The 26,644-nt window shown below is 43.0% G+C and overlaps 1 protein-coding gene across 1 annotated transcript in view; it reads left to right on the top strand.

Moving 5' to 3' along the window:
- Positions 1-26,644, top strand: part of SLC6A4 (solute carrier family 6 member 4) — a 180,158-nt gene that overhangs the window by 77,796 nt on the left and 75,718 nt on the right. Inside the window, exon 3 of the mRNA XM_073667966.1 lies at positions 24,078-24,212. Coding sequence (XP_073524067.1) covers positions 24,078-24,212 — 135 coding nt within the window. The remainder of the gene's footprint in view (positions 1-24,077; positions 24,213-26,644) is intronic.

A 26,644-nucleotide genomic window follows, 5' to 3' on the forward strand; every position in this document is an offset into this window, starting at 1 on the left:
TCATCTCAGCCGAAGACTTTACCTCATTCTTCAAGCAGAAGATTTACACCATCAGACAAAGCGTTTGCCTCAAGTCCCCACAGCCCCTCCTCATATCTACCCAACCTTCCTCCTCCAAAACCAGCTTCTCGACCATTACAGAAGATCAAGTTTCCTCTTTACTCTCCAAATCATACCTCACCACCTGTGAACTCGACCCAATCCCATCCGACCTAATCCCTAACAACTGGCGTCTTTCCCTCATGTTTCAAACATGCCTCAATCACACCCATCCTCAAAAAGCCCTCTCTTGATCCATCCTCTCTGTCTAGTTATCGCCCCATATCACTCCTCCCCTATGCCTCAAAACTACTGGAACAACACGTCCACCTTGAACTGTCCTCCTACCTCTCCTGCTCCCTCTTCGACCGCTTACAATCAGGCTTCCGACCGCACCACTCCACTAAAACTGCCCCGACTAAAGTCACCAACGACCTACTAACCGCCAAATCCAAGCGTCACTACTCTCTCCTCCTCCTGGACCTGTCATCTGCCTTCGACACACTGGACCATTCCCTCTTACTACAGACTCTCTCTTCTCTTGGCATCACAGACTTAGCCCTATCTTGGATCTCTTCATACCTAACACACCAGACATTCAACGTCTTCCACTCACACACCACCTCCTCATCTCGCTCCCTATCTGTCGGTGTCCCCCAAGGTTCAGTCCTAGGGCCCCTGCTCTTCTTTATCTACACCTTTTGGCCTGGGACATCTCATAGAGTCTCACGGCTTTCAGTATCACCTCTATCCTGATGACACACAGATCTACCTCTCTGGACCCGATATCTCCTCCTATTTCATCCTTCTTCTCTGCCAGATTTCTAAAGCTTAACATGGACAGAACTGAATTCATCATCTTTACCCCACCTCACTCAACGCCCCCATCTGACCTATCCATCAAAGTTAATGATTGCCCACTCTCCCCAGTAACACAAGCTCGCTGCCTCGGTGTAACCCTGGACTCTGATCTCTCCTTTAAACCACATATCCAAGTCCTCTCCACTTCCTGCCGACTCCAACTCAGAAATATCTCCCTGATCCGCACATTCCTCAGCAAAGTCTCTGCAAAAACACTAGCGCATGCCCTCATCATCTCCCACCTCCTGCTCTGTGGCCTCCCATCTAACTCTCTCGCACCCCTCCAATCTATCCTAAACTCTGCTGCCCGACTAATCCACCTGTCCCCCCGCTATTCCCTGGCCTCTCCTCTCTGTCAATCCCTTCACTGGCTCCCCATTACTCAGAGACTCAAGTTCAAGACCCTAACCTTGGCATACAAAGCCATCCACAACTTGTCTTCTCCATATATCTGTGACCTAGTCTCCCGGTACTTACCTGCGCGCAACCTCCGATCCTCACAAGATCTTCTTCTCTACTCCCCTCTTATCTCCTCTTCCCACAATCGCATGCAAGATTTCTCCCGTGCATCCCCCCTACTCTGGAACTCTCTACTCCAACATATCAGACTCTCGCCTACCGTGGAAACCTTCAAAAGGAACCTGAAGACCCACCTCTTCTGACAAGCGTACAACCTGCAGCAACCACCGCTCCACCATACCGCTCCACGACCAGCTCTTCCCTCACCTACTGTATCTTCACCCCTCCCTTATAGATTGTGAGCCCTCGCTGGCAGGGTCCTCTCTCCTCCTGTACCAGTCACTGACTCGTTTTCTTCAATATTATTGTAAGTGTATTTGCTATGTATATCCCTTTTCACATGTAAAACGCCATTGAATAAATGGCGCTATAATAATAAATAATAGTAATAAATTGTAATCATACCATTTAATTTATGTTATAGAATGCTGCTTTTGTAACCTAAAATATATAGGTTCCACTATTAGAAAATTAAAATCAAGAATAAGGGAACACTTATATGATGTCAGTCAACCTACTAACCGAAATGTTTCTTATGTTTCAAATCATTTCATCGCAGAGCATAATAGACAGGTATCTGTCAATAGAACATGTTCCCACACATATACGCCGCAGTGATAGAGAAAAACTCTCCGCAATAGAAAAGTCTTGTATTTTTTTATTAATTACACGAGTTCCGGCAGGGTTAAATTTGAAATGGGAGATTATGTTACACTACTAATTTTATTTGCACCTATTTATTTATATGTGCATAATTATTCACTTCCTTTTATCAAGATTTCATTTTTTATTGTTGCTTTTAAATTTGGTTTGCATAATCTGCATTTGCCATTGCCGATTTTCCTTACCTTTTCAATTATCCTTCATGTGTCTCCTAATTAATCAGCCATATGAACATTCAAATTCCCACACCTCCTGTTTTACTTCATTCAGACCAAGTTTAAGGCTATGTGCCCACGTTGCAGAAATGAAGCAGAAAATTTCTGCTTCATTTCCGCATGTCCTCTCCCGGAAAAACGCTTGCGGAATTTTGCAAGCGTTTTTTGCGCGTTTATGATGCGTTTGGGACATGCGGGATTTGCCTTGCGTTTTTTATTGCATTGACAAGGCAATTCCGCATGCGTGTCCGCAAAATTAATGGACATGCTGTGGATTTTTGAGCGCAGCATAAACGCTGCAGAAAAATCCGCAGCATGGGCATTGAAATTGCGGATTCTCATTGGGGACCATGGGTGTCGGATTAACAAGCGTTTCACTGCGGAAGTTCCGCAGCATATACGCTTGTAAAACGCTACGGGGGCACATACCCTAAGGCTGTGTGCCCACAATGTGTTTTTTAAGTGTTTCCGCAGCGGCAAAAACGCTGCAGAAACGCTTAAAAAACGCATGGTAGAGGGCCTGCCATGTTCCCCAATGATAATCCGCATGTGCTGTGCACATGCTGCGGAAATTTCCGCCGTGGGTTATCATTGCGGGAAAAAAACACAGCACTACCAATTATTTTGCGGGAGTGCTGCGTTTTCGCCGCCATTGACTTGCATTGGAACGCACGGAATCTGCATCACTGCATCTGTACATGCATAATCCATGCGTTCCAATGTGCTGATGGTACCCGGGTCTGGGGGAGAGGAGACTCTCCTCCGGTCCCGGGTACCATAGGACCTGTAAAAAAAAGAATAAAATAAAAAATAAATACTATATTTACCTTCTGACGGCCCCCGGTCTCCTTGTCTTCACTTGCCAGCAGCTCGCGGTGGACTGAAGGACCTGCGCTGACGTCATTTAGTCATGTGACGGCAGGTCCTTCAGTGTAGTGTACCGCGAGCTGCCGGCAAGCCAGGACGGAGCGAATAAAGACTGCGGGGGCCATCAGAATGTAAGTATAGATTTATTTTTTTATTTTTAACCATTCTTTACGGTCACACTATATAAATCCATGCCGTTTGCATGGATTTATATAGTGTGACCAAGTTATCAAGCACTTTCCAAGTGATGCTAAAATCGCTTGGAAAGCGCTTGTCTACCCGCATGCGGAAATGCATGTGAAGAACGCTTCGCTTCCACTTGTCCCTGGCAGGAAAAACGCATGTACAATCCGCATGTACAATCCGCATGCGTTTTTTCTGCCAGGGAGATGCAGAAACGCTCAGGAAATAAATCCTGAGCATTTCTGCATCGTGGGCGCATAGCCTAAGAACGCATGGAGCGTTCAAAATGCGCTTGGTTAATTTTTTACTCTCCTTCTGTACCCCTTATCCCCAATTACACCAATGCCCAGGTGCTATACAGTGTTTCCATGAAACTTTATTTATTGAATAAAGATTTTTCTATGTTACGAATTCCCTATTGAATCTTGATCTTCCTCTTTCCTGACCATCTCATGCTGCAAAGAATGCCTCTACTATGGGCATAAAAGGAGAGAACCTCATGGTGTGGCCACCATCCTCCCCCTGACCTCAACCCTATTGAGAACCTTTGCAGTTTCCTCAAGCAAAATATATATGAGGGTGGGAGGCAGTTCACATCAACACAGCAACTCTGGGAGGCGATTCTGACAGCCTGCAAAGAAATTCTATCAGAACCTATTCAAAAACTCACAAGTTCAATGGATGCAAGAATTGTGATTGTGACATCAAAGAAGGGGTCCTATGTTAACAAGTAACTTGGCCTGTTAAGATTTTTTGATGCTGCAAATTCAACAAATGACCATTTTACATTTTTAACAACCTATAAAATTTTTGAAACCCTGTGGTGCATAATAATTTGGAACAGTGCATTTTGATATATATATATATATATATATATATATATATATATATATATATATATTTTTTTAAATACTGTTGGGAGGTTTGTCCAATAAAATTTGAATTATACTCTAACGGTTGATGCTTTGAACATCGTACTGACTCCTTTGTATCGAACATTTAGGAAAATCAGAGAAACCATAGCATTTGCCAGTGGCATAACTCTACGACCAGGCCCGTTGGGCTAGGGGCCTGGCGGGTGAACGCCGGGGCCGGCTGACGCCAGCAAAAGCTTCAACTGGATGTGCATTCTTGGACGCACATACAGCTGAAGTGTATTGCAGCTCGCGGGTCCGCATACCACAATACGCGCTGCTGGCCAATCAGAGGCAGCATCTGACGTTGGCGTGCACATGACAGGGTGCATAGTACTGACGTCACACGCTCCCGTCGCACCCCCGGAGTAAGCTGCTGGCTTCCCAAGCGGAAGCGCGTGGTGTGGGAGTGAAGGATCGGTGAGTATTTATTTTATTTTTTTTAAATATGGGGTTCGTGCATTATACTACTATGGATGACAATGGGGTGCATTATACTACTATGAATAACTATGGGGATGCATTATACTACTATGGATGGCTATAGAGGTGCATTATACTACCATGGATGACAATGGGGTGCATTATACTACTATGGATAACTATGGGGGTGCATTATACTACTATGGATGACAATGAGGTGCATTATACTTTATAGGATGACTATGGGGTGCATTATACGTTATAGGATCACTGTGGGGTGCATTATACTACTATGGATGACTATGGAAGTGCATTATACTTTATAGGATGACTATGGGGTGCATTATACTACTATGGATGACTATGGGATGCATTATACTACTATGAATGACTATGGGGTGCATTATACTTTAGAGGATGACGGGGGTGCATTATACTACAATATATGACTATGGGGGTGCATTATACTACTATGGATGACTGTGAGGGTGCATTATAGTACAATGGATGACTATGGGGGTGCATTATACTTTAGGATGACTATGGGGAGCATTATACTCAATTATACAATTATTATAATCGTTATACAATCTCATAGATTGTAACCTTGCGAGCAGGGCCCTCTCTCCTCCTGGTATCTGTTGATTTATCTAATTATTATTATTCTGTAATGTCTTTTATTGTCTGTACAAGTCCCCTCTTAAATCTAAAGTGCTGCGGAATATGTTGACGCTATAGAAATAAAAATTATTATTATACTTTATAGGATGATTATGGGGTGCATTATACTACTATGGATTATTATGGGGGTGCATTATACCTTATAGGATGATCATGAGGTGCATTATAGTACATGGATGACAGAGGTGCGTTATACTTTATGGAGGATTATGGGCTGTGCATTATACTACATGGATGACTATGAGCTGTGCTGTATATTATATGGAGGACTGTGGGGGATGCATTATATTTCTTCTATGTACACCCCTGGTGAGTATAATAGTTTATTTTCTTCTATACATTAGAGAACAGTGTGAAGACACGGGTTCTTCCGTGGGCGTAATACCACTCAGATAACACAAGGTGAGAGTAAAACAGTGTGGCAATACTTTATTGAACCACAAAACGGACAATAAACAGATAGAACAGCCCCAGCTAATACCCAAGATGGTACAACATTACAAAGTCCTCACCCTTCCGCGGGCCTGCCAGGGATAGAACAGCTGCACCTTTGGGACTTCCAGGGCCAACTACCTCAACCAGTGGCCCCCCGCTTCTGGCAGGCCCCAACAGAGAGAAGGTAGCGGCAAACTTAGGAAGCTAGCAGTCCATCGAGGTACAAGGCGCCAGGAGACCCGAGTGTTAGAACCCTCCTGTTTGTTTTTACCATCTTGTGTTTTGCGGTCACGTGACCATCTGCTTTTATATTCCAGCTCCGCCCTTTTGGCTGTGCTGGACTTCAGTGTTTGACGGTTTCTCTAGCCAGGTGCTTCTGTGCCTTTCTCTGTTAGTTCGCTTGGTCCTTCTGGGATCTCTAGTACCTTTTTGTCAGTTTTTTTTTTTTGTGTTTTGCAACAACTTCTCTGTTTAGGAGGTGTCCCATTTTTGTCCCAGTCCTTACTTCTTTTAGGGACCCCTCCCCTTATTCTATAGGTCTTCGTTCAGACTAGCCGAGGACTAAGGCGGGTCTGTTTGCTAGGAACAGGCAGCCCGCTACATCGTAGGGATTCAGCTTAGTCTTACTGTAGGGACAGCTTTCCCCTATCTTTCCTTAGTACTTGTTGCAGATCATAACACCGAGGGTCCCACCCTGGCCTCTCCAAGAGTTTCCATGGGGCCAGATGACCGGCGGGTCCCAATCTGGCTTCTCCGAATGTCCTCATGGGTTCCAGGCTACCGGAGGGTCCCACCTGGCAACCCCAACAACATATACATGGGGCGAGGTGAGTTCATCGTCGCAACCTGGTCTCCCCAAATGTATCCATGGGCTCTCTGTTGGCCAATGGAGCAGATCTGTATCTTTCTAGTCAGGGCCATATACCCTTAGGCTGGAATCATTTAGAATCCAAATCTGTGTCTCTTTGGTTAAAGCCATTCTTCCAAGCTGATGATCTGAGAGAGTCTAATCTTTGATTATCCTTGTAAAGTCTCTTTCCAATCTCAGTTTCAAATCTGCATTCCTCCAGATGAGGCCGTAGTCCCATAAGCTAAAATGCTGTAGAATGACACCGAATAGAGGCAGAGACCACCTTTTTATAGTTCACATATGTCCTTTTAAAGGGGCTTATGACTCATTGTTTGAGCATTTAATCAACTTGCATAGTTTGTCCTCCATTGCTCAGCAAATCAACAACCCCCTGGGCTGGTATAATACGTAATCAGCATATTATCAAACAGTATTGCTTCATGACCCTATCTTGCAAGGTTTGTAGACAATAAGTTGCAGTACATCTCAACTCAAGTGTCAATATTCAGGATTATTCAAACAATAGTCAGTGTTAATCAACCAAAGAAGAACACAAATGCAAAAGTCAACATGAAGATAAAAGCATATAGCTCCTGGCTTACTGAATTTAGGTCTGGCATAATTAAGTATAAAAGCTGTGTTGTCACATTCCTCCAGCTTCTTAATTAGCCCCGGAGACTGCTGGATCCTGTAGTGGGTCGCTGTTGACGGGACTGCCAGATGTGATGGGCTTACGATCATCCTCCACTTGTCTGGACAGTCCATCGGCATTTCCATGATCTTTGCCCTTTTTATGGGAGACTGAAAAATTATAGGGGACTTCAGCCCCAGTTGGAGGAATACAGATCAGCTCCATTGACTATTGCTGAACCCTTAGAGACTTCTTGAAGAATCTAGGTTGGGACAAACAGGCCACCTGGCCCCAGACCTCACTGCTCTCGGCTAGTTTCCTAAGCTTATCGTTACCTTCTTTCTTTGGGGGCTCGCCAAAAGCGGGGTGGCATTGGTGGGGGAAGTAGGCCCTGGAAGCCCCGACATCGCAGCTACTTTATTCCCGGTGGGCCAGCGGAAGGGTGAGGACTCTGTAATTTTCATCATCTTGGGTACTTGCTGGGACTGTTCTATGTGTTTATTGTCCATATTGTGGTTCAATAAAGTATTGCCACACTGTTTTACCCTCACCCTGTGTTGTCTGAGTAGAGTTACGCCCACGGAAGACACGGAAGACAAACAGCAACAGAATGGGGGACATATATACCAGGATGAGGGAGAGATATACCAGCATGGGGCCCGGGATAAGGGACATATAGCAGAATGGGGCCAGGATGAGAGACATATATACCAGGATGGGGGACACATATATGGTATATATGACTTATTCAGGATGGGGGGGGCCCTCCAATTCTTGCATCAGGGCCCATCAGACTCTAGTTACGCCTCTGGCATTTGCATAATAATTTGGAACGCGGTGTATATGCACACATCTAACCTCTTTAGATCTCTCACTCCACTTGCCAGGTCCTGCTTCACTTGTGCTGATCCCAGGACAGTCGTGGAGGGGTCAGAAATCATGAGGGGGCAACTAAACTGACAGGACTCCAGGCTGCTTCTGTCCCATCTGCACACTACTGTGCTGAGAGCCGGATCCCTCCCCATCCCTCTCAACCTCTGACCCGACATTAGCAGAAGGTTGATTGAGATGTGCCGGGATTATGGAGGATGTACGGCATTATACACTGTAAGTAAGTAAGCTGTACATCCTCTGTCCATTTCATGGGGGAAGTGCTGAAGCAGGTGCGCCCCTTTTGTGTACGGGGGCCCAGGGCAATTGCCTATCCACCCTCTTAATAGTGGCCCTTTCTATGACTGAAAGCTGGAGGCTGAAGTTAATTTTCCTCCAATGTCATTTCAGTGCCGCAGTCGATTGCTATCAACCACCCTATTAACCCCATATCTGCAGGTTAATAATGTTTGAGGACATGACAGGTTCTTTAAAGGGAATATGTCAGCAGGTTTTTGTTATGTAATCCGAAGACAGCAGGAGATAGGGGCTGAAACACCGAATTCTGCAATGTGTCATTTATTAAAGCTGTGTGCTCTTGTTTACTTACAATGAAGGTTTTATCACCAGGAGATTATCACTGCCCAGACTACAGCTCACATGACTACTAGTCCGACCACACCCCCTCCTCTGATAAGCTGCTGTCAATAGACAATATACATAAAGAGCCTGGTGTGGGCGGGGGCAGCTTTCTTGGCTCTGCTTCATGATACATCTAAGAACTCTGTGTCAGATCTGCTGCACCCAGTAAAATAAGTGATACATTATGTTGCTCTCAGATGAGGTAGCAAAAACCTGGTGACAGATTCCCTTTAAAGGGTTTCTCGCCTGCAAAATCACTGTGTATACTATTTCTGTGACCGTATCCCTGTTATGTGGACAGCACGGTGGCTCAGTGGTTAGCACTGATTCTTTGCATCACTGGGGTCCTGGGTTCAAATCCCACCAAGAACAACATCTGTAAGGAGTTTGTATGTTCTCCCCTTGTTTGCATGGGTTTTCTCTGGGTTCTCTGGTTTCCTCCCACAATTCAAAGACATACTGATAGGGAAACTAAATTGTGAGACACAGCAGGGACAGTGATGATGATGATATATGTAAAGTGCTGTGGAATTAATGGTGCTATATAAACGAGTAAAATAAATTAAAAAAAGTGACAGTACTGTGCACATTATCCCTATACAGTGACATACCTGTTTTATTTCCATACTATGACATAACTGTGTGCAATAACTTTTCTCATGACTTCAGAAAGCCCACTATGTATGACATCACTTTGTCACATTGTCCCTGCATTACAGTGCAGAGATCAGCATACAAAATTACAAGTCATTTCGTATGCTGATCCCTGCACTGTAACATTACTATCTGTTATGATCCCTGCACTGCCACATCACTATCTTTATTATCCCATGCAGAGCTATCACTGTTTATTATCTGTTTTGTCACATCCTCCGTATTTATTACCACTTCACTGTCATTTAATGTCAATGTGTTTTATGGTCATCACTGTTTTGTTAATCTTGTTTTGTGACTTTTACTTTCTGCTTTACTCCGGTATAGTAATATACTGTGACCATATTCACCATATGCATCATTCTTGCACTGTGAACAGGGGTGGGATCCATCTGGTTCTCTGTAGTTCTCCTAAACCAGTCCTTAAAATTACAAATGGTCCCCAGAACCATGGGAAAGTAAGATGTCTATGCAAATTTCTCCTTGGCTGCAATAATATCCATGTTCCTTTAGACCAGGAATGTCAAACGCAAACACACAGAGGGCTAAAATGAAAAACTTGGACAAAGTCGCAGGCCAACCAGTATACAGTATAATGGGCCCCACATGGTCCTCCATACAGAATAATAGGCCCCATATAGTCCTCCATACAAAATAATTGGCCCCACATAGTCCTCCATAGAGAATAATGGCCGCACATAGTCCTCCATACAGAATAATGGGCCCCACATAGTTCTCCTTACAGAATAATGGGCCCCACATAGTCCTCCATACAGAATAATGGGCCCCACATAGTCCTCCATACAGAATAATGGGCCCACATAGTCCTCCATACAGAATAATGGACCCCACATAGTCTTCCATACAGTATAATGGGCCCCACATAGTGCTTCATACAGAATAATGGGCCCCACAAAGTCCTCCATACAGAATAATGGGCCCCACATAGTCCTCCATACAGAATAATGGGCCCCACATAGTCCTCCATACAGAATAATGGGCCCACATAGTCCTCCATACAGAATAATGGACCCCACATAGTCCTCCATACAGAATAATGGACCCCACATAGTTCTCCATACAGAATAATGGCCTCACATAGTCCCCCATACAGAATAATGGCCCCACATAGTCCTCCATACAGAATAATGGGCCCCACATTGTCCTCCATACAGAATAATGGCCCGACATAGTCCTCCATACAGAATAATGGGCCCCACATAGTCCTCCATACAGAATAATGGCCTCACATAGTCCTCCATACAGTATAATGGGCCCCACATAGTGCTTCATACAGAATAATGGGCCCCACATAGTCCCCATACAGAATAATGGGCCCTACATAGTCCTCCATACAGAATAATGGGCACCACATAGTCCTCCATACAGAATAATGGCCTCACATAGTCCTCCATACAGTATAATGGGCCCCACATAGTGCTTCATACAGAATAATGGGCCCCACAAAGTCCTCCATACAGAATAATGGGCCCCACAAAGTCCTCCATACAGAATAATGGGCCCCACATAGTCCTCCATACAGAATAATGGGCCCCACATAGTCCTCCATACAGAATAATGGGCCCACATAGTCCTCCATACAGAATAATGGACCCCACATAGTCGTCCATACAGTATAATGGGCCCCACATAGTCCTCCATACAGAATAATGGGCCCCACATAGTCCTCCATATAGAATAATGGAACCCACATAGTCCTCCATACAGAATAATGGGCCCACATAGTCCTCCATACAGAATAATGGACCCCACATAGTCCTCCATACAGAATAATGGACCCCACATAGTTCTCCATACAGAATAATGGCCTCACATAGTCCCCCATACAGAATAATGGCCCCACATAGTCCTCCATACAGAATAATGGGCCCCACATTGTCCTCCATACAGAATAATGGCCCGACATAGTCCTCCATACAGAATAATGGGCCCCACATAGTCCTCCATACAGAATAATGGCCTCACATAGTCCTCCATACAGTATAATGGGCCCCACATAGTGCTTCATACAGAATAATGGGCCCCACATAGTCCCCATACAGAATAATGGGCCCTACATAGTCCTCCATACAGAATAATGGGCACCACATAGTCCTCCATACAGAATAATGGCCTCACATAGTCCTCCATACAGTATAATGGGCCCCACATAGTGCTTCATACAGAATAATGGGCCCCACAAAGTCCTCCATACAGAATAATGGGCCCCACAAAGTCCTCCATACAGAATAATGGGCCCCACATAGTCCTCCATACAGAATAATGGGCCCCACATAGTCCTCCATACAGAATAATGGGCCCACATAGTCCTCCATACAGAATAATGGACCCCACATAGTCGTCCATACAGTATAATGGGCCCCACATAGTCCTCCATACAGAATAATGGGCCCCACATAGTCCTCCATACAGAATAATGGGCACCACATATTCCTCCATGCAGAATAATGGGCCCCACATTGTCCTCCATACAGAATAATAGGCCCCACATAGTCCTCCATACAGAATAATGGACTCCACATAGTCCTCCATATAGAATAATGGGCCCACATATTCCTCCATGCAGAATAATGGGCCCCACATAGGGATGGTGGTTCTGGTGTCGCGGGCCAAATAAAACCAACCTGCGGGCCAGCATTTCACATGTATGCTTTAGAAAGTGGATACAGCTTGGTATGCATTAAAGGGAACCTGTCACCAGTTTTGTCCTATATGAACTAAAACTATCACCATATGTAGCACCTGCGCTGCATTCCATAAATGCTTATATAACCCACTGACTCCTCCTATATACCTCCCAAAAACCTTTTTAAGTTCTCTCGCACTGTATGGTAATCGGGTCAGTCCAGTCTGATGGGTGTGGTCCGGGCGTCTCCAGCCCTCCCCTAACCTGCTGCTCACCTTCCTCCTTCTTTAACAGACTGCATGCGCGCATATTTTCTGCTGTGCCCTCAGTAGGGCAAAGCCTAGTGCGCAGGCGCAAGATTTCACCTGGATGACGCGAGGACAAAGAAGGACAGCGAGCAGCAGCCGGGGGGAGGGATGGAGAGACCCGAAACCACGCCCATCGGACGGATCGGATTACCATACAGCGCGGGAGAACTTAAAAAAGTTTTTGGGGGATATACGGTGGGAGTCAGGGGTTATATAACCATTTATGGAGTGCAGCACAAGGGTTGCATAAGGCGATAGTTTTACTTCATATAGGACAAAACTAGTGACAGGTTCCCTTTAAGCTAAGCAATGGTGGGCAAAGGAGAACCCTGCTAGACTCCCCTTCTTGGCTGTTTGGCATCTTTGTGTAAAGCAGGTGGTGCAATGACGTAATTCCACTTTTAGCGTTGATCCAAAGGAGCTAGAGATGTCCTGCATTGTTAAATGCCTGTGACACTTTATTTTCAGGGTCACTATTAATGTTCAGGGATATTTACATTCTGGCACTTAATGTGGGATACTTATATTACAGAGACTTTATGTGGGGAATTCATTTTTCTTGGGCAATTAGTGAGGCCCCTACTTTCTGGAAGCATCATATAGGACCACTATTGTTTTCAGGGGGCTCTGTATACAACATTTCTCTACACAGTGGTGACCGTGAGCTGCAGGGGCACAGTGCATGGCACTACTATATTTAGGGAAACTGTGCACTTCTCAGGATGGCACAGTATTTGTCAGTATTATATTTAGGAGGGACTTTGTGGTACTATTATTAAGTGTGTGCTCCTATTTTTTTCCAAGGACACAGTTTGTGTAACTACACTGCTCAAAAAAATAAAGTGAACACTCAAATAACACATCCTAGATCTGAATGAATGAAATATTCTCATTGAATACTTTGTTCTGTACAAAGTTGAATGTGCTGACAACAGACACAAAAATCATCAATAGAAATCAAATTTATTAACCAATGGAGGCCTGGATTTGGAGTCACCCCCAAAATTAAAGTGGAAAAACACACTACAGGCTGATCCAACTTTGATGTAATGTCTGTAAAACAAGTCAAAATAAGGCTCAGTATTGTGTGCGGCCTCCACGTGCCTGTATGACCTCCCTACAATGCCTGGGCATGCTCCTGATGAGGTTGCGGATGGTCTCCTGTGGGATCTCCTCCCAGACCTGGACTAAAGCATCCGCCAACTCTTGGACAGTCTGTGGTGCAACGTGACGTTGGTGGATGGAGCGAGACATGATGTTCCAGATGTGCTCAATTGGATTCAGGTCTGGGGAACGGGTGGGCCAGTCCATAGCTTCAATGTCTTCATCTTGCAGGAACTGCTAACACACTCCAGCCACATGAGGTTTGTCATTGTCCTGCATTAGGAAGAACCCTGGGCCAACCGCACCAGCATATGGTCTCACAAGGGGTCTGAGGATCTCATCTCGGTACCTAATGGCAGTCAGGCTACCTCTGGCGAGCACATGGAGGGCTGTGCGGCCCTCCAAAGAAATGCCACCCCACACCATTACTGACCCACTGCCAAACCGGGCATGCCGAAGGATGTTGCAGGCAGCAGATCGCTCTCCATGGCGTCTCCAGACTCTGTCACGTCTGTCACATGTGCTCAGTGTGAACCTGCTTTCATCTGTGAAGAGCACAGGGCGCCAGTGGCGACTTTGCCAATCCTGGTGTTCTGTGGCAAATGCAAAGCGTCCTGCACGGTGTTGGACTGTGAGCACAACCCCCATCTGTGGACGTCGGGCCCTCATACCACCCTCATTGAATCGGTTTCTAACCATTTGTGCAGACACATGCACATTTGAGCCTGCTGGAGGTCATTTTCCAGGGCTCTGACAGTGCTCCTCCTGTTCCTCCTTGCACAACGGTGGAGGCAGCGGTCCTGCTGCTGGGTTGTTGCCCTCCTACGGCCCCCTCCACGTCTCCTGGTGTACTGGCCTGTCTCCTGGTAGCACCTCCAGCCTCTAGACACTACGCTGACAGACACAGCAAACCTTCTTGCCACATTGATGTGCCATCCTGGATGAGCTGCACTACCTGAGCAACTTCTGTTGGTTGTAGAGTCCGTCTCATGCTACCACGAGTGTGAAAGCACAACCAACATTCAAAAGTGACCAAAACATCAGCCAGATATCATTGGTACTGAGATGTGGTCTGTGGTCTCCACCTGCAGAACCACTGCTTTATTGAGGGTGTCTTGATAATTGCCAATAATTTCCATCTATTGTCTATTCCATATGTACAACAGCATGTGAAATTGATTGTCAATCAGTGTTGCTTCCTAAGTGGACAATTTGATTTTACAGAAGTTTGATTTACTTGGAGTTATATTCTGTTGTTTAAGTGTTCCCTTTATTTTTTTGAGCAGTGTATTTTCAGTGGGCAGAGTGTGCTCCATTATTATTTTCAGGGAGAACAGTGTGTTGCACTATTAATTTTAGAGGACACGGTTATATTAAGAGGCACTGTGATTTTGCTCTATAAAAAGAGTTTATTTTAGCATAAGGCCAAGAATGTGAGAAAGCGAGTAGCCAAAGGCATCTTGGCAAATTCTGCAGAGACAGGTCACGTCTGGGAGAAGTCATCATGGTGGATTGGGTCAGATGGAAAGGAAAGAGAACAACTCCAATTAGACAAGACATCACCATGAACATTTTTGCTTATTCTGCATAAGATCAGTCCAGGATCTGATGATATGTAACGACAACTTCCAACATTTCCTGATCATTCTAGATATACTAGGAAAGGCTGTTTAACACTTTAAAAATTTTTAAAGCAGGAGCAAACCAGACTTTGTAATGTACGATATTGATGTCCTCAGGATAAGACATCAATATCTGATCAGCTGGGGTCCTGCACCTGGCACCCCCGTTGATCAGGTGTTATCGATCGGGGCCAGCCAGAAGTACTCACTTGCAGTTGTGGACAACCTCTTTAGCCCTTACTGCAACTAACCCACTGTAGCAGCACACAAACCAGATAAAACCACATTTAAAATAGCACAATGCATTATATAACCATAAAAAACTTCAAGAGGGTGTTGGCAGCTTTTCCACTCCTTTAAACTGGTATTGTATTTAGGTAATTAAGTTGTTCTGTAGCTTTAACTGCTTTAGACTGGGGCTATATGATGATTTTAGATGTGACACAAGATGCGTGGCCAAAAATCGCTCAATGCTGCTGCTAGTTTGCAGCGTAATGCAAGTGAATGGGGTAACATTGCAACCCTGAGAGTACCGCTGCTACAACAAGCAAGTCTCAAATTCAAACCATTGGATTTTTTGCAACCTGCTGGTTTCAGTTGCGGTACCTTAGGAGTCGCAATTCATGCATAATGCTGCTGAAGTACTGCAACCGAAACAAAAGGTTGCATAAACTTCAACTGGTCTGAATTATTGTGACTTACTTGTTGCAAATGTGTTCACCAATGTCACCCCATTCACCTGCATTGCTCTGTCTTTAGTCAATCTTTAGTCACGTGACCTGTCACCTGCAGGATCTAAAAAACATACCCCAACCCATGTGATATTTGAAACCGATGAGCCCTGGCATGGTTTAGGGGTGAATTATCTCCCCCTTCCAAAAAAAAAAAAAAAAAAATTGGAATTCTGAGTTTTTGATTAAATGCTACATTGACACCTACAGGTCAGATTTGGTCCTGCAAAGAATACATTTTTGAAAGACACTTGATTTTATTCCTACTGGCATATACCTACAATTTAGTAACTGGGATTCGTGGCTGGTATCTCTCCTCTTTATCTTGTATAAATGTGTAGGACATCGATACCAGTGTCGGGTTGTTTACAAGGATCGAGTGCCAGATGCCATCTAGTATGGAGTGGTAACCAGGTAAATATAGACTGTTGGGTTGTGCTGCGGCTGGAGATGGGATTGCCTGCTCATTGTATTTGTACATCTATTTTTACCAACAGCTGAGTTATATAAATAATAAGGGAAGGATTATCATGGCGTGATAGTGAGTAAGCTGAGGAAATGCAGAACTTTATTTCATAGAAAGCAGATTATGTTGAAGATAACCTTATGTCACGTGAAAAGGCATCTAACACAGCTGTCAGGTCTGGTTACCCTTGTTTTAGATTTTAAGGACCTTGTACTTAGTGTGTGACTGATCTTTGCTGTATTTTGTAACATTTCCCTTGTGTTTCCACGTCTGCGTTTAAATGCAATTAAAGGATTTTCCTCGAAATGACTTTCATGACATCAATTAGATACCGGCGGGCCAGCAAGACTCTGACGATCTCAAGAAATATTGGATTATGGGGTTTCCAGCTCTTCTTTAATTTTCATCAGTTTGGAATATTATTTTGGATCCTCCACTTTGGGCTTTATTATAATATACAGGCGCTTCTCGCAAAATTAGAATATCATCAAAAAGTTAATTTATTTCAGTTCTTCAATGCAAAAAGTGAAACTCCTATATTATATAGAGTCATTACAAACAGAGTGATCTATTTCAAGTGTTTATTTCTGTTAATGTTGATGATTATGGCTTACAGACAATGAAAACACGAAAGTCATTATCTCAGTAAATTAGAATACTTTATAACAACAGCTTAAAAAATGTTTTTAAAATCCAAAATGTTGGCCTACTGAAATGTATGTTCAGTAAATGCACTCAATACTTGGTCGGGGCTCCTTTTGCATCAATTACTGCATCAATGTGGCGTGTGGCATGGAGGCGATCAGCCTGTGGCATTGCTGAGGTGTTATGGAAGCCCAGGTTGCTTTGATAGCAGCCTTCAGCTCGTCTGCATTGTTGGGTCTGGTGTCTCTCATCTTCCTATTGACAATACCCCATAGATTCTCTATAATAGATTCTCTATGGGGTTAAGGTCAGACGAGTTTGCTGGCCAATCAAGCACAATGATACTGTTGTTTGTAAACCAGATATTGGTACTTTTCGCAGTGTGGACAGGTGCCGAGTCCTGCTGGAGAATGAAATTTCCATCTCCAAAAAGCTTGTCGGCAGAGGGAAGCATGAAGTGCTCTAAAATGTCCTGGTAGACGGCTGTGCTGACTTTAGTCTTGATAAAACACAGTGGACCTACACCAGCAGATGACATGGCTCCCCAAACCATCACTGATTGTGGAAACTTCACACTAGACCTCAAGCAGCTTGGATTGTGGCCTCTCCACTCTTCCTCCAGACTCTGGGACCTTGATTTCCAAATGAAATGCAAAATTTACTTTCATCTGAAAACAACACCTTGGACCACTGACCAACAGTCCAGGTCTTTTTCTCCTTGGCCCAGGTAAGATGCTTCTGACGTTGGCTATTGGTCATGAGTGGCTTGACACAAGGAATGTGACACTAGTAGCCCATGTCCTGGACACGTCTGTGTGGGGTGGCTCTTGAAGCAATGACTCCAGCAGCAGTCCACTCCTTGTGAATCTCCCACAAATTTTTGAATGGTCTTTTCTTAACAATCCTTTCAAGGCTGCGGTTTTCCCGGTTTCTTGTGCACCTTTTTATACCACACTTTTTCCTTCCACTAAACTTTCCATTAATATGCTTGGATACAGCACTCTGTGAACAGCCAGCTTCTTTAGCAATGACCTTTTGTGGCTTACCCTCCTTGCGGAGTGTGTCAATGACTGCCTTCTGGACATCTGTCAAGTCAGCAACCTTTCCCATGATTGTGGAGCCTACTGAAACAGACTAAGGGATCTTTTTAAACATGTAGGAAGCCTTTGCAGGTGTTTTTGTTAATTATTGTAATTTACTGAGATAATGACTTTTGTGTTTTCATTGGCTGTAAGCCATAATCATCATTAGCAGAATAAACACTTGAAATAGATCACTCTGTTTGCAATGACTCTATATAATATATGATTTTCACTTTTTGTATTGAAGAACTGAAATAAATTATCTTTTTGATGATATTCTAATTTAGTGAGAAGCACTTGTAACTAATGACGCCATTACATCTCAAAAAAGACTCGCTCTCATGTCCCTGATATTGTACACATACTTCTACCGCCCCACTCCTCCTGACTGCAAATATGCCTATGCGGCCTCAACGTTTTTTAGAGGTGTGTGAACCTGGCAACTTTTACAGCAGGAGTCACTTCAGGACAAAACGGCGTCTTTTGTCCTGAAGTGTATGTTTTGTTTTGTTTTAATTTGAATATTTTTTTGCATATTTTGCAACATCTTTGGCCGCCATTTTTTTTTCTTTTATATTATAGCTTGCATTAAATGCTCTAGGAATACATGGAAGCCACCTGAATAATGGTCAGGTCACTTCTTTTAACCACAATTTCATATCAAATCGTTACATTTTATTGCATACGTTCATACTCTGAATTACAGAGTTTCTTATTTTCACATGTAAAGAAATAATAACCATTTTTTTTTTTATTTTAACAAACTCAGATTACCTACTAATGGGACCAGGGCACACCTTCACGGACAGAGGTATAACTTGAAGTTCGTGGGCCTTAATGCAAAATCTCCGACAGGGCCCCTAACTATCATGGGTCTGTAGTAGTATTGGTTTTCTAATATAGGCCAAAGAAACTGTTTGAGACCCCTAATTTCCAGGGACCAAGTGCGACTGCAACTCCTGCACCTATTATTTTTGCGCCCCCATTCATTGTCATACTGAAGCCGGACATAACTTGTTCCAAAGACACAATCTGTCAGCCCAGATCTCCCAATGTGGCCACAGTCTTTCTTGCAGTCTCAAGCCATGGGAAGCTTGGAGTGTGTCCACAACTCACTGACTGTCACTGGTCGTGGCAGAGCCCATCACTGTCAGTCAAAACTTTACCCACTGCCTCACGTCACAGCTCCTCTCTGCTGTCTCAGACCACATCATCACTTCACACAGGCCACAGTCTTGATTACTGTCTCAGGCTCTCTAATAGGTCTGTGTGCCCAATTCCTCCAGGTCACCTTAGTTTGTGTTTACCCCAAGTCTATATTTTGGTTGGGGCATTCCTGCAATTATCTGAGGTTGCCCACAGATGTCCATTATGGAGCGGCCTATGACCACCCGCTGTTCAGGAGCTGCATGCACTCTCCAAGTCTTTCTTCTGGTTGGTTCAATTTGTCAACCATCCAGAGCAGGTCTCTTGGCCTCTCCTAGCTGTCATTGACAGGTATGTGTTTTGAGGAACAGCTCTTTGTCACACACTTCACCTGACTACCGTCAGCAGCGTTGGCCTGAGCTGATGACAACTGACGTCAAAATGGTATCAGATGTGTTTCTACTGCTAAACTGGTGAGCTGGACCCAAAAACACAGCATAGGGCATTGTCTAACCCGGCTATTGTGAAATACCCCATCGCATCAGTTTCTCTCTGCCACACAGGATGGAAAAATGTTAAATTTGTCAAATTAATTGATAAGTGCCACGCCACATATGTGATGGTGAATTTGCCGACCATACTCTACCACATTGGTTGGCAGCCCCTTTGGGAATGAATGGAGCTCAGGTCGCCAGGGCCGGCCTGAGAGATTACGGCGCCCTAGGCGAAACTATTTTGTTGCGCCCCTACTATTCTTGGCAGTAGATGAAAACTTGGGATATAAATTTAGGAGCGAAATAAACCACAACAACAATGATTAATTAACTCTCTCCTAACTCTTTAATCTTCTGAGAAGTTGTATAGGACAAATATATACAAAGTAATCAATAACACAAAACAAAAACGACCATAGGTAATTAAAATTTTTGTTTCCTTGCCTTTTTTTTGAAAAGGATGACACTAAGTCACCGAGATTAATTTGTTTAGCAACTTCAGATTCTATCGAAATTGTTGCCAACCCAACCAACCTCTCTTGCATCATATTTGCCCTTAAATATGTTTTAATTAGCTTTAGTTTTGAGAAGCTTCTCTCTCCTGAGGCCACGGACACAGGCAGAGTCAAAAGAATTCTTAGAGCCACCACCAGGTTGGGGACACTTTCTTTCAAGTCAGATTTAAGCAAAAGTTCAAGAACGTTCTTTTGGTGATGAATCTTCTGGAACACGTCTTGACATTGCCTGCAGTTCACCACATAGCTCTATGGCATCGATGTCTTTTACTTTGTTGTGTGTAAGAGACTTTTCCAGAGCTTTACACTTATCCAGAACAAATTTGCTTGGTTTTCCCTCAAGTGAACGGATGTGGTACAAAAATCCAAATTTCAATTCCATTTCTTTCAGCTGAGTGAACCGCTCATCAACTGAATTTATAGCAGTATCTAAGATCGCAAAGTAAAAGTTAATTTTGAAACTCTGTTTCTCATCTCTTATGGGCTCATCTTTCCCTTCATAAGAGAACTGTCTGTTTTTTTTCTTTAAACTTTTTGGCGCAGAACTTGACTCAAAATTAGCTGGTATGCCAAGCTCTTCTGCGATTTCCCTCGCATCAACTAACAGCTTCTCAAACTCTTCATCGCTTCTTAATGATTGCAGATATTTCTTTGTTTTGTCAAGGTGTTGAGAACAGCAGCTAAATCGAATTCTTGTGACTGAAGTAACTTACTTGTCAAATTGATTTCGTACAAAATGTTGAACCATACTAGAACAGATGTAACAAAAGAAAAGGTTCCAACTTGTTTAGTAAGACCTTGAGCTTCTAGCCGGGAGGCATTTCCAGAGCTTCCTGTGAGACTAATATTTTCTGCTATGTCCATTAGGGCATCATGGACTTCGCTCAATTGGTAAAGGAGGGGGGCCAGAGCATCAATTCTACTTTCCCACCTTGTTTCGCTTAGAGGTTTTAGAGTCAGAGATGGCAAATGACGCACGAGTACTTCCCAACGCTGAGTTGACGAAGAGAAAAATACGTAGAGATTTTGAACTAACAGGAAAAAAGTTGTCACTCCAAAACAACATTTAGCGGCATCGTTGACGACTAAGTTTAGAGAATGGGAGCTGCAAGGCACAAAGAATGCACGTGGGTTTATGTCCAAAATTCGTCTTTGTAGTCCAATGTTTTTTCCCTTCATGTTGCTCCCATTGTCGTAGCCTTGCCCTCGTAAGTTGTCCACAGAGAGCGACAGTTCAATTTGTTCAAGACAGCGGCTGTCAAACCACCTCCAGTTGTATCAGAAACAGGAATGAATCCCAAGAAGTGCTCTTTAATTTCAAACTTTTTGTCTTCTGATGTGGAAACAAACCGAACAATGATAGTCATTTGTTCAACATGAGACACGTCAGAAGTACAATCCAGCACTACAGAAAAGTATTTTGCAGTTTTGACATCGTTAAGAATCTTTTCCTGAATACCATTACTTAGCAGTTGAATCATCTCATTCTGTATTGTTTTTCCCAAATAATGTGCATGAATCTCTTTGTCCCGGATTTTCCGAATGTGCTCACACATGACGGGATCGAACATAGCCAAATACTCCACAAATTTCAAAAAGTTCCCATTATTAGATGCAAACAATGCATCATTGGATCCACGGAACGCTAAGTTTTGTGTACCTAGCACCCTCACTAGAGCTATCAACCTTGTAAGTGTTCGTCAATGGTCTTGTTCATCTTAAGTCTATTTTCGAGTTCCTTCCATTTTTGAAAGCTAATCATGTGATCTTTGCTTTTTTCGTGGCTGGCTAAAATAGCAGATATGTTTTTCCAGTCATTTACACCATCAGTACCTAAGGCTGAGCGTTTGATGATTCCTAGTTGAAGTGATGAGTCTGGAAACAACGTGCAGCAAAAACAAAAAACTGAATTTTTCTGAATAGAATACTTTAGCCAATTGCGTTCAAGACTTTCACCATTGACAAGACGACGTTTATAGTGAACACAAGAAAATTTTCTACGATTAGTGTCCAAAGGAAAATCGAAATCTTTAACTTGTGTGGGGCCGAGTTTTACTACATCTAGGCGTAAGTCATCATTGATTACGGTCCACGTAGCGGGATCGTCCGAATAGTCTTTGCGTAGTATTTCTATAGATGTACCAGCCTCCATGTCAGTACTGGTACTTTGATCAGATCTACCACCAGATATTGATGGTTGTAGTTCACTATTTTCAGCATGAGAAACAAATTCTATTTCCACATTCGATATTCCCGAGGCAACAGAAGCCTGTTGTTCCAACGTTTGGAATTCCGCGTCTTCATTTCTATTGCTTAGATATTTTAAAAATGATCCTTTGATTTTTGAAAGTGATTTCTCCTCCTCGGCTTTTCTTTTACGGTTCTGAAACCCCGAAAGTTTTTTCTTCTTATCAGCCATGACTCGTTACAACACACAGCATTTACCTAAAAGTTAACGCGCCGATTAAAATTGTTATCTGAACATTATATAATACGATTTTACTTTTAAGACAAAAACCACAAATTTCTTTAACAATTTCCAATGTTTCCAATATTTTTGAAAATCAAAACAATATACCTACCTCGCAGCGCCTAACACTTTAGAACCTAGGCCAAAAATTTACTAAAAACCTCCTATTTTCTATTTGCATTCATGAAACCTCATGGAACAATGAATCTAATGAATATACAAAATAACAGCAATGGCTCACATGATAAAGCATGCAAACAGTAGAGACATACCTCGAAAATATTATAATCGCGCGCGCCGATATGCAAAAAACGTAGATACTATCTCCCTTGCCTTAGCTGGCCTGACTGGCAGTCCAGGCAGTCTACGCAAATGCGTCAAAACAGACTCCTCCCACTAGCCGCATCGACTGCTGATGACATCTATCAATATAATCGCCAACTAGTACCTAGTACCTAAAGTCCAAACTACGTATAAATAGGCCATATGGTACACGTACCTTTTAAGTATACGTATTTTTTTCTCTCGGGCGCCCCCTTAGTGTAGTGTGTGCATTTTTGGCTGTTTGCTTTGCTTTGCCAACATTTGAAAACTTAGGAGCAAAATAAACGCGCGGGATCAAACACCTGTCAGCAGACGATGCAAACGACTCACGTCCGTAGTTTAGCGCCTCCTTTCCGTGCGTAAATTGAAGCTCAACGGTTTTTCTTTTAAACTTATGGTAAAAAAATTTATGTACACTTTTCTTTCCATCCCTAAAGCTTTTTGCCTTTTGAAAATTTTTTTTATAATTTTTTCTATTTTTTCTCTGGCGCCCCCTTAGGGTCGGCACCCTAGGCGGCCGCCTAGTTCGCCTATACGTTCGGGCCGGCCCTGCAGGTCGCGCATGTGCACTGCCGTTCTAACGGGGATAAAAGTTCCCCTCTTTGCTGATCGGTGCAGGTCCCAGTGGTTGGACCCCCACACTTGTGAATAAATTATAACTTATCATCTGGATAGGCAAAAACTTGTTTTAACCAGACAAACCCTTTAAGGCATTTGGATATTATAGAGAGGGCTACCCCTCTGGAGGACACTCGTTACAGAACAAAAATCCACTCTTTTAAAAGGGGCAGTCTTTCTGAGATGAGACTTTTTTTTAAATGGGATCTGCCACCAAAATTTACATTACAACTGCATATACTGTATTATTACATAGACCACTTGGACCTGGTAAGGCTGGTGCACTTACTTTGAAAATCCATGTCAGATTGGCCGTATAATTTAAAAGTTTTCCTGACTTATATCGCTTTAGCTGAAATGCGGTGACAGATTGTCTTTAAATACTTATTCTTTTTTAACAATATTGTAAGCTTAGTATTGTCTGTGATTTTAATGCACGTTAACTTCTGTAATTTTAGGAGCATTTCTCATCCCATACGTGATCATGGCTGTGTTTGGTGGAATTCCTCTCTTCTATATGGAGTTGGCCTTGGGTCAATATCATAGAAATGGCTGTATTTCCGTATGGAGGAAAATATGTCCATTATTTAAAGGTAAGATGGCAATTTTGTCAACTAGAGTCAAACCTACCCAACAGTCTTTGCGTTGCCCCCAGAAAAAGCTCACTGTTCCCTCCTATAATGCATAGAGACCATAGAGCAGTGTTTCTGAAACCCCAGTCCTCACGTCCCACAACAGATCCTTTTTTCAGGATTTCCTGTGGCAATGTCTGATGGTTGCATATTAATTCCGTCACCTGTTTAATGCGAAGGAAATCCTGAAAATACGAGTTGTGTGGGACCTTGAGGACTGGAGTTTGGCTGCTGTAGAGGTTAATTGAGTCCTATTCCTATTTTGAATTAAACCCTGGTGCTAAAAGAAAATACATATTTTTAAGAAATTAGAAGAAAGCCCCCAAAGTTGTTTATATCCTTTAACCCCTTCTCGACGGGGCCAATTTCCGTATTTGTGTTTTCGTTTTTTCCTCCCCTTCTTCCCAGAGCCATAACTCTTTTTTATTTTTCTGTCCACATAGACATATGAGAGCTTGTTTTTTTCAGGATGAGTTGTACTTTTGAATGACACCGTTCATTTTACCACATACAGTACAGACCAAAAGTTTGGACACACCTTCTCATTTAAAGATTTTTCTGTATTTTCATGACTATGAAAATTGTACATTCACACTGAAGGCATCAAAACTATGAATTAACACATGTGGAATTATATACTTAACAAAAAAGTGTGAAACAACTGAAAATATGTCTTATATTCTAGGTTCTTCAAAGTAGTCACCTTTTCCTTTGATGACTGCTTTGCACACTCTTGGCATTCTCTTGATGAGCTTCAAGAGGTAGTCACCGGAAATGGTCTTCCAACAATCTTAAAGCAGTTTCCAGAGATGCTTAGCACTTGTTGGAAGTTTTGCCTTCACTCTGCGGTCCAGCTCACCCCAAACCATCTCGATTGGGTTCAGGTCTGGTAACTGTGGAGGCCAGGTCATCTGGCGTAGCACCCCATCACTCTCCTCCTTGGTCAAATAGCCCTTACACAGCCTGGAGGTGTTTTTGGGGTCATTGTCCTGTTGAAAAATAAATGATGGTCCAACTCAACGCAAACCGGATGGAATAGCATGCCGCTGCAAGATGCTGTGGTAACCATGCTGGTTCAGTATGCCTTCAATTTTGAATAAATCACCAACAGTGTAACCAGCAAAGCACCCCCACACCATCACACCTCCTCCTCCATGCTTCACGGTGGGAACCATGCATGTAGAGTCCATCCGTTCACCTTTTCTGCGTCGCACAAAGACACGGTGGTTGGAACCAAAGATCTCAAATTTGGACTCATCAGACCAAAGCACAGATTTCCACTGGTCTAATGTCCATCCCTTGTGTTATTTAGCCCAAACAAGTCTCTTCTGCTTGTTTCCTGTCCTTAGCAGTGGTTTCCTAGCAGCTATTTTACCATGAAGGCCTGCTGCACAAAGTCTCCTCTTAACAGTTGTTGTAGAGATGTGTCTGCTGCTAGAACTCTGTGTGGCATTGACCTGGTCTCTAATCAGAGTTGCTGTTAACCTGCGATTTATGAGGCTGGTGACTCGGATAAACTTATCCTCAGAAGCAGAGGTGACTCTTGGTCTTCCTTTCCTGGGGCGGTCCTCATGTGAGCCAGTTTCTTTGTAGAGCTTGATGGTTTTTGCAACTGCACTTGGGAACACTTTCAAAGTTTGCCCAATTTTTCGGAATGACTGACCTTCATTTCTTAAAGTAATGATGGCCACTCGTTTTTCTTTACTTAGCTGCTTTTTTCTTGCCATAATACAAATTCTAACAGTCTATTCAGTAGAACTATCAGCTGTGTATCCACCTGACTTCTGCACAACACAACTGATGGTCCCAACCCCATTTATAAGGCAAGAAATCCCACTTATTAAACCTGACAGGGCACACCTGTGAAGTGAAAACCATTTCCGGTGACTACCTCTTGAAGCTCATCAAGAGAATACCAAGAGTGTGCAAAGCAGTCATCAAAGCAAAAGGTGGCTAGTTTGAAGAACCTAGAATATAAGACATATTTTCAGTTGTTTCACACTTTTTTGTTAAGTATATAATTCCACATGTGTTAATTCATAGTTTTGATGCCTTCAGTGTGAATGTACAATTTTCAAAGTCATGAAAATACAGAAAAATCTTTAAATGAGAAGGTGTGTCCAAACTTTTGGTCTGTACTGTATTTGTATTGGAAAACGAAAAAAAAAAATCCAAGTAGGAAGAAATTCTAAAAAAAAACCAGGCAATTCTGACATTGTTTTTTAGGAATTGTGTTTACAGTGTATATTTTGTGGTAAAAATGACCATGAAATATAATTCTGCTCATCAGTATGATTAAGGCAATACCAAACCTGTCCAGTTTTTTTTTATTATTTTAGTGGTGAAAAAAATCCAAAGTTTGCAAAAAAAAAGTTTTGGGGTTCTGTCATTTT

Source organism: Phyllobates terribilis, unplaced genomic scaffold, assembly GCF_046119375.1.
Source record: "Phyllobates terribilis strain yellow unplaced genomic scaffold, ASM4611937v1 Scaffold_2__4_contigs__length_985480577, whole genome shotgun sequence".
NCBI lineage: Eukaryota > Metazoa > Chordata > Amphibia > Anura > Dendrobatidae > Phyllobates > Phyllobates terribilis.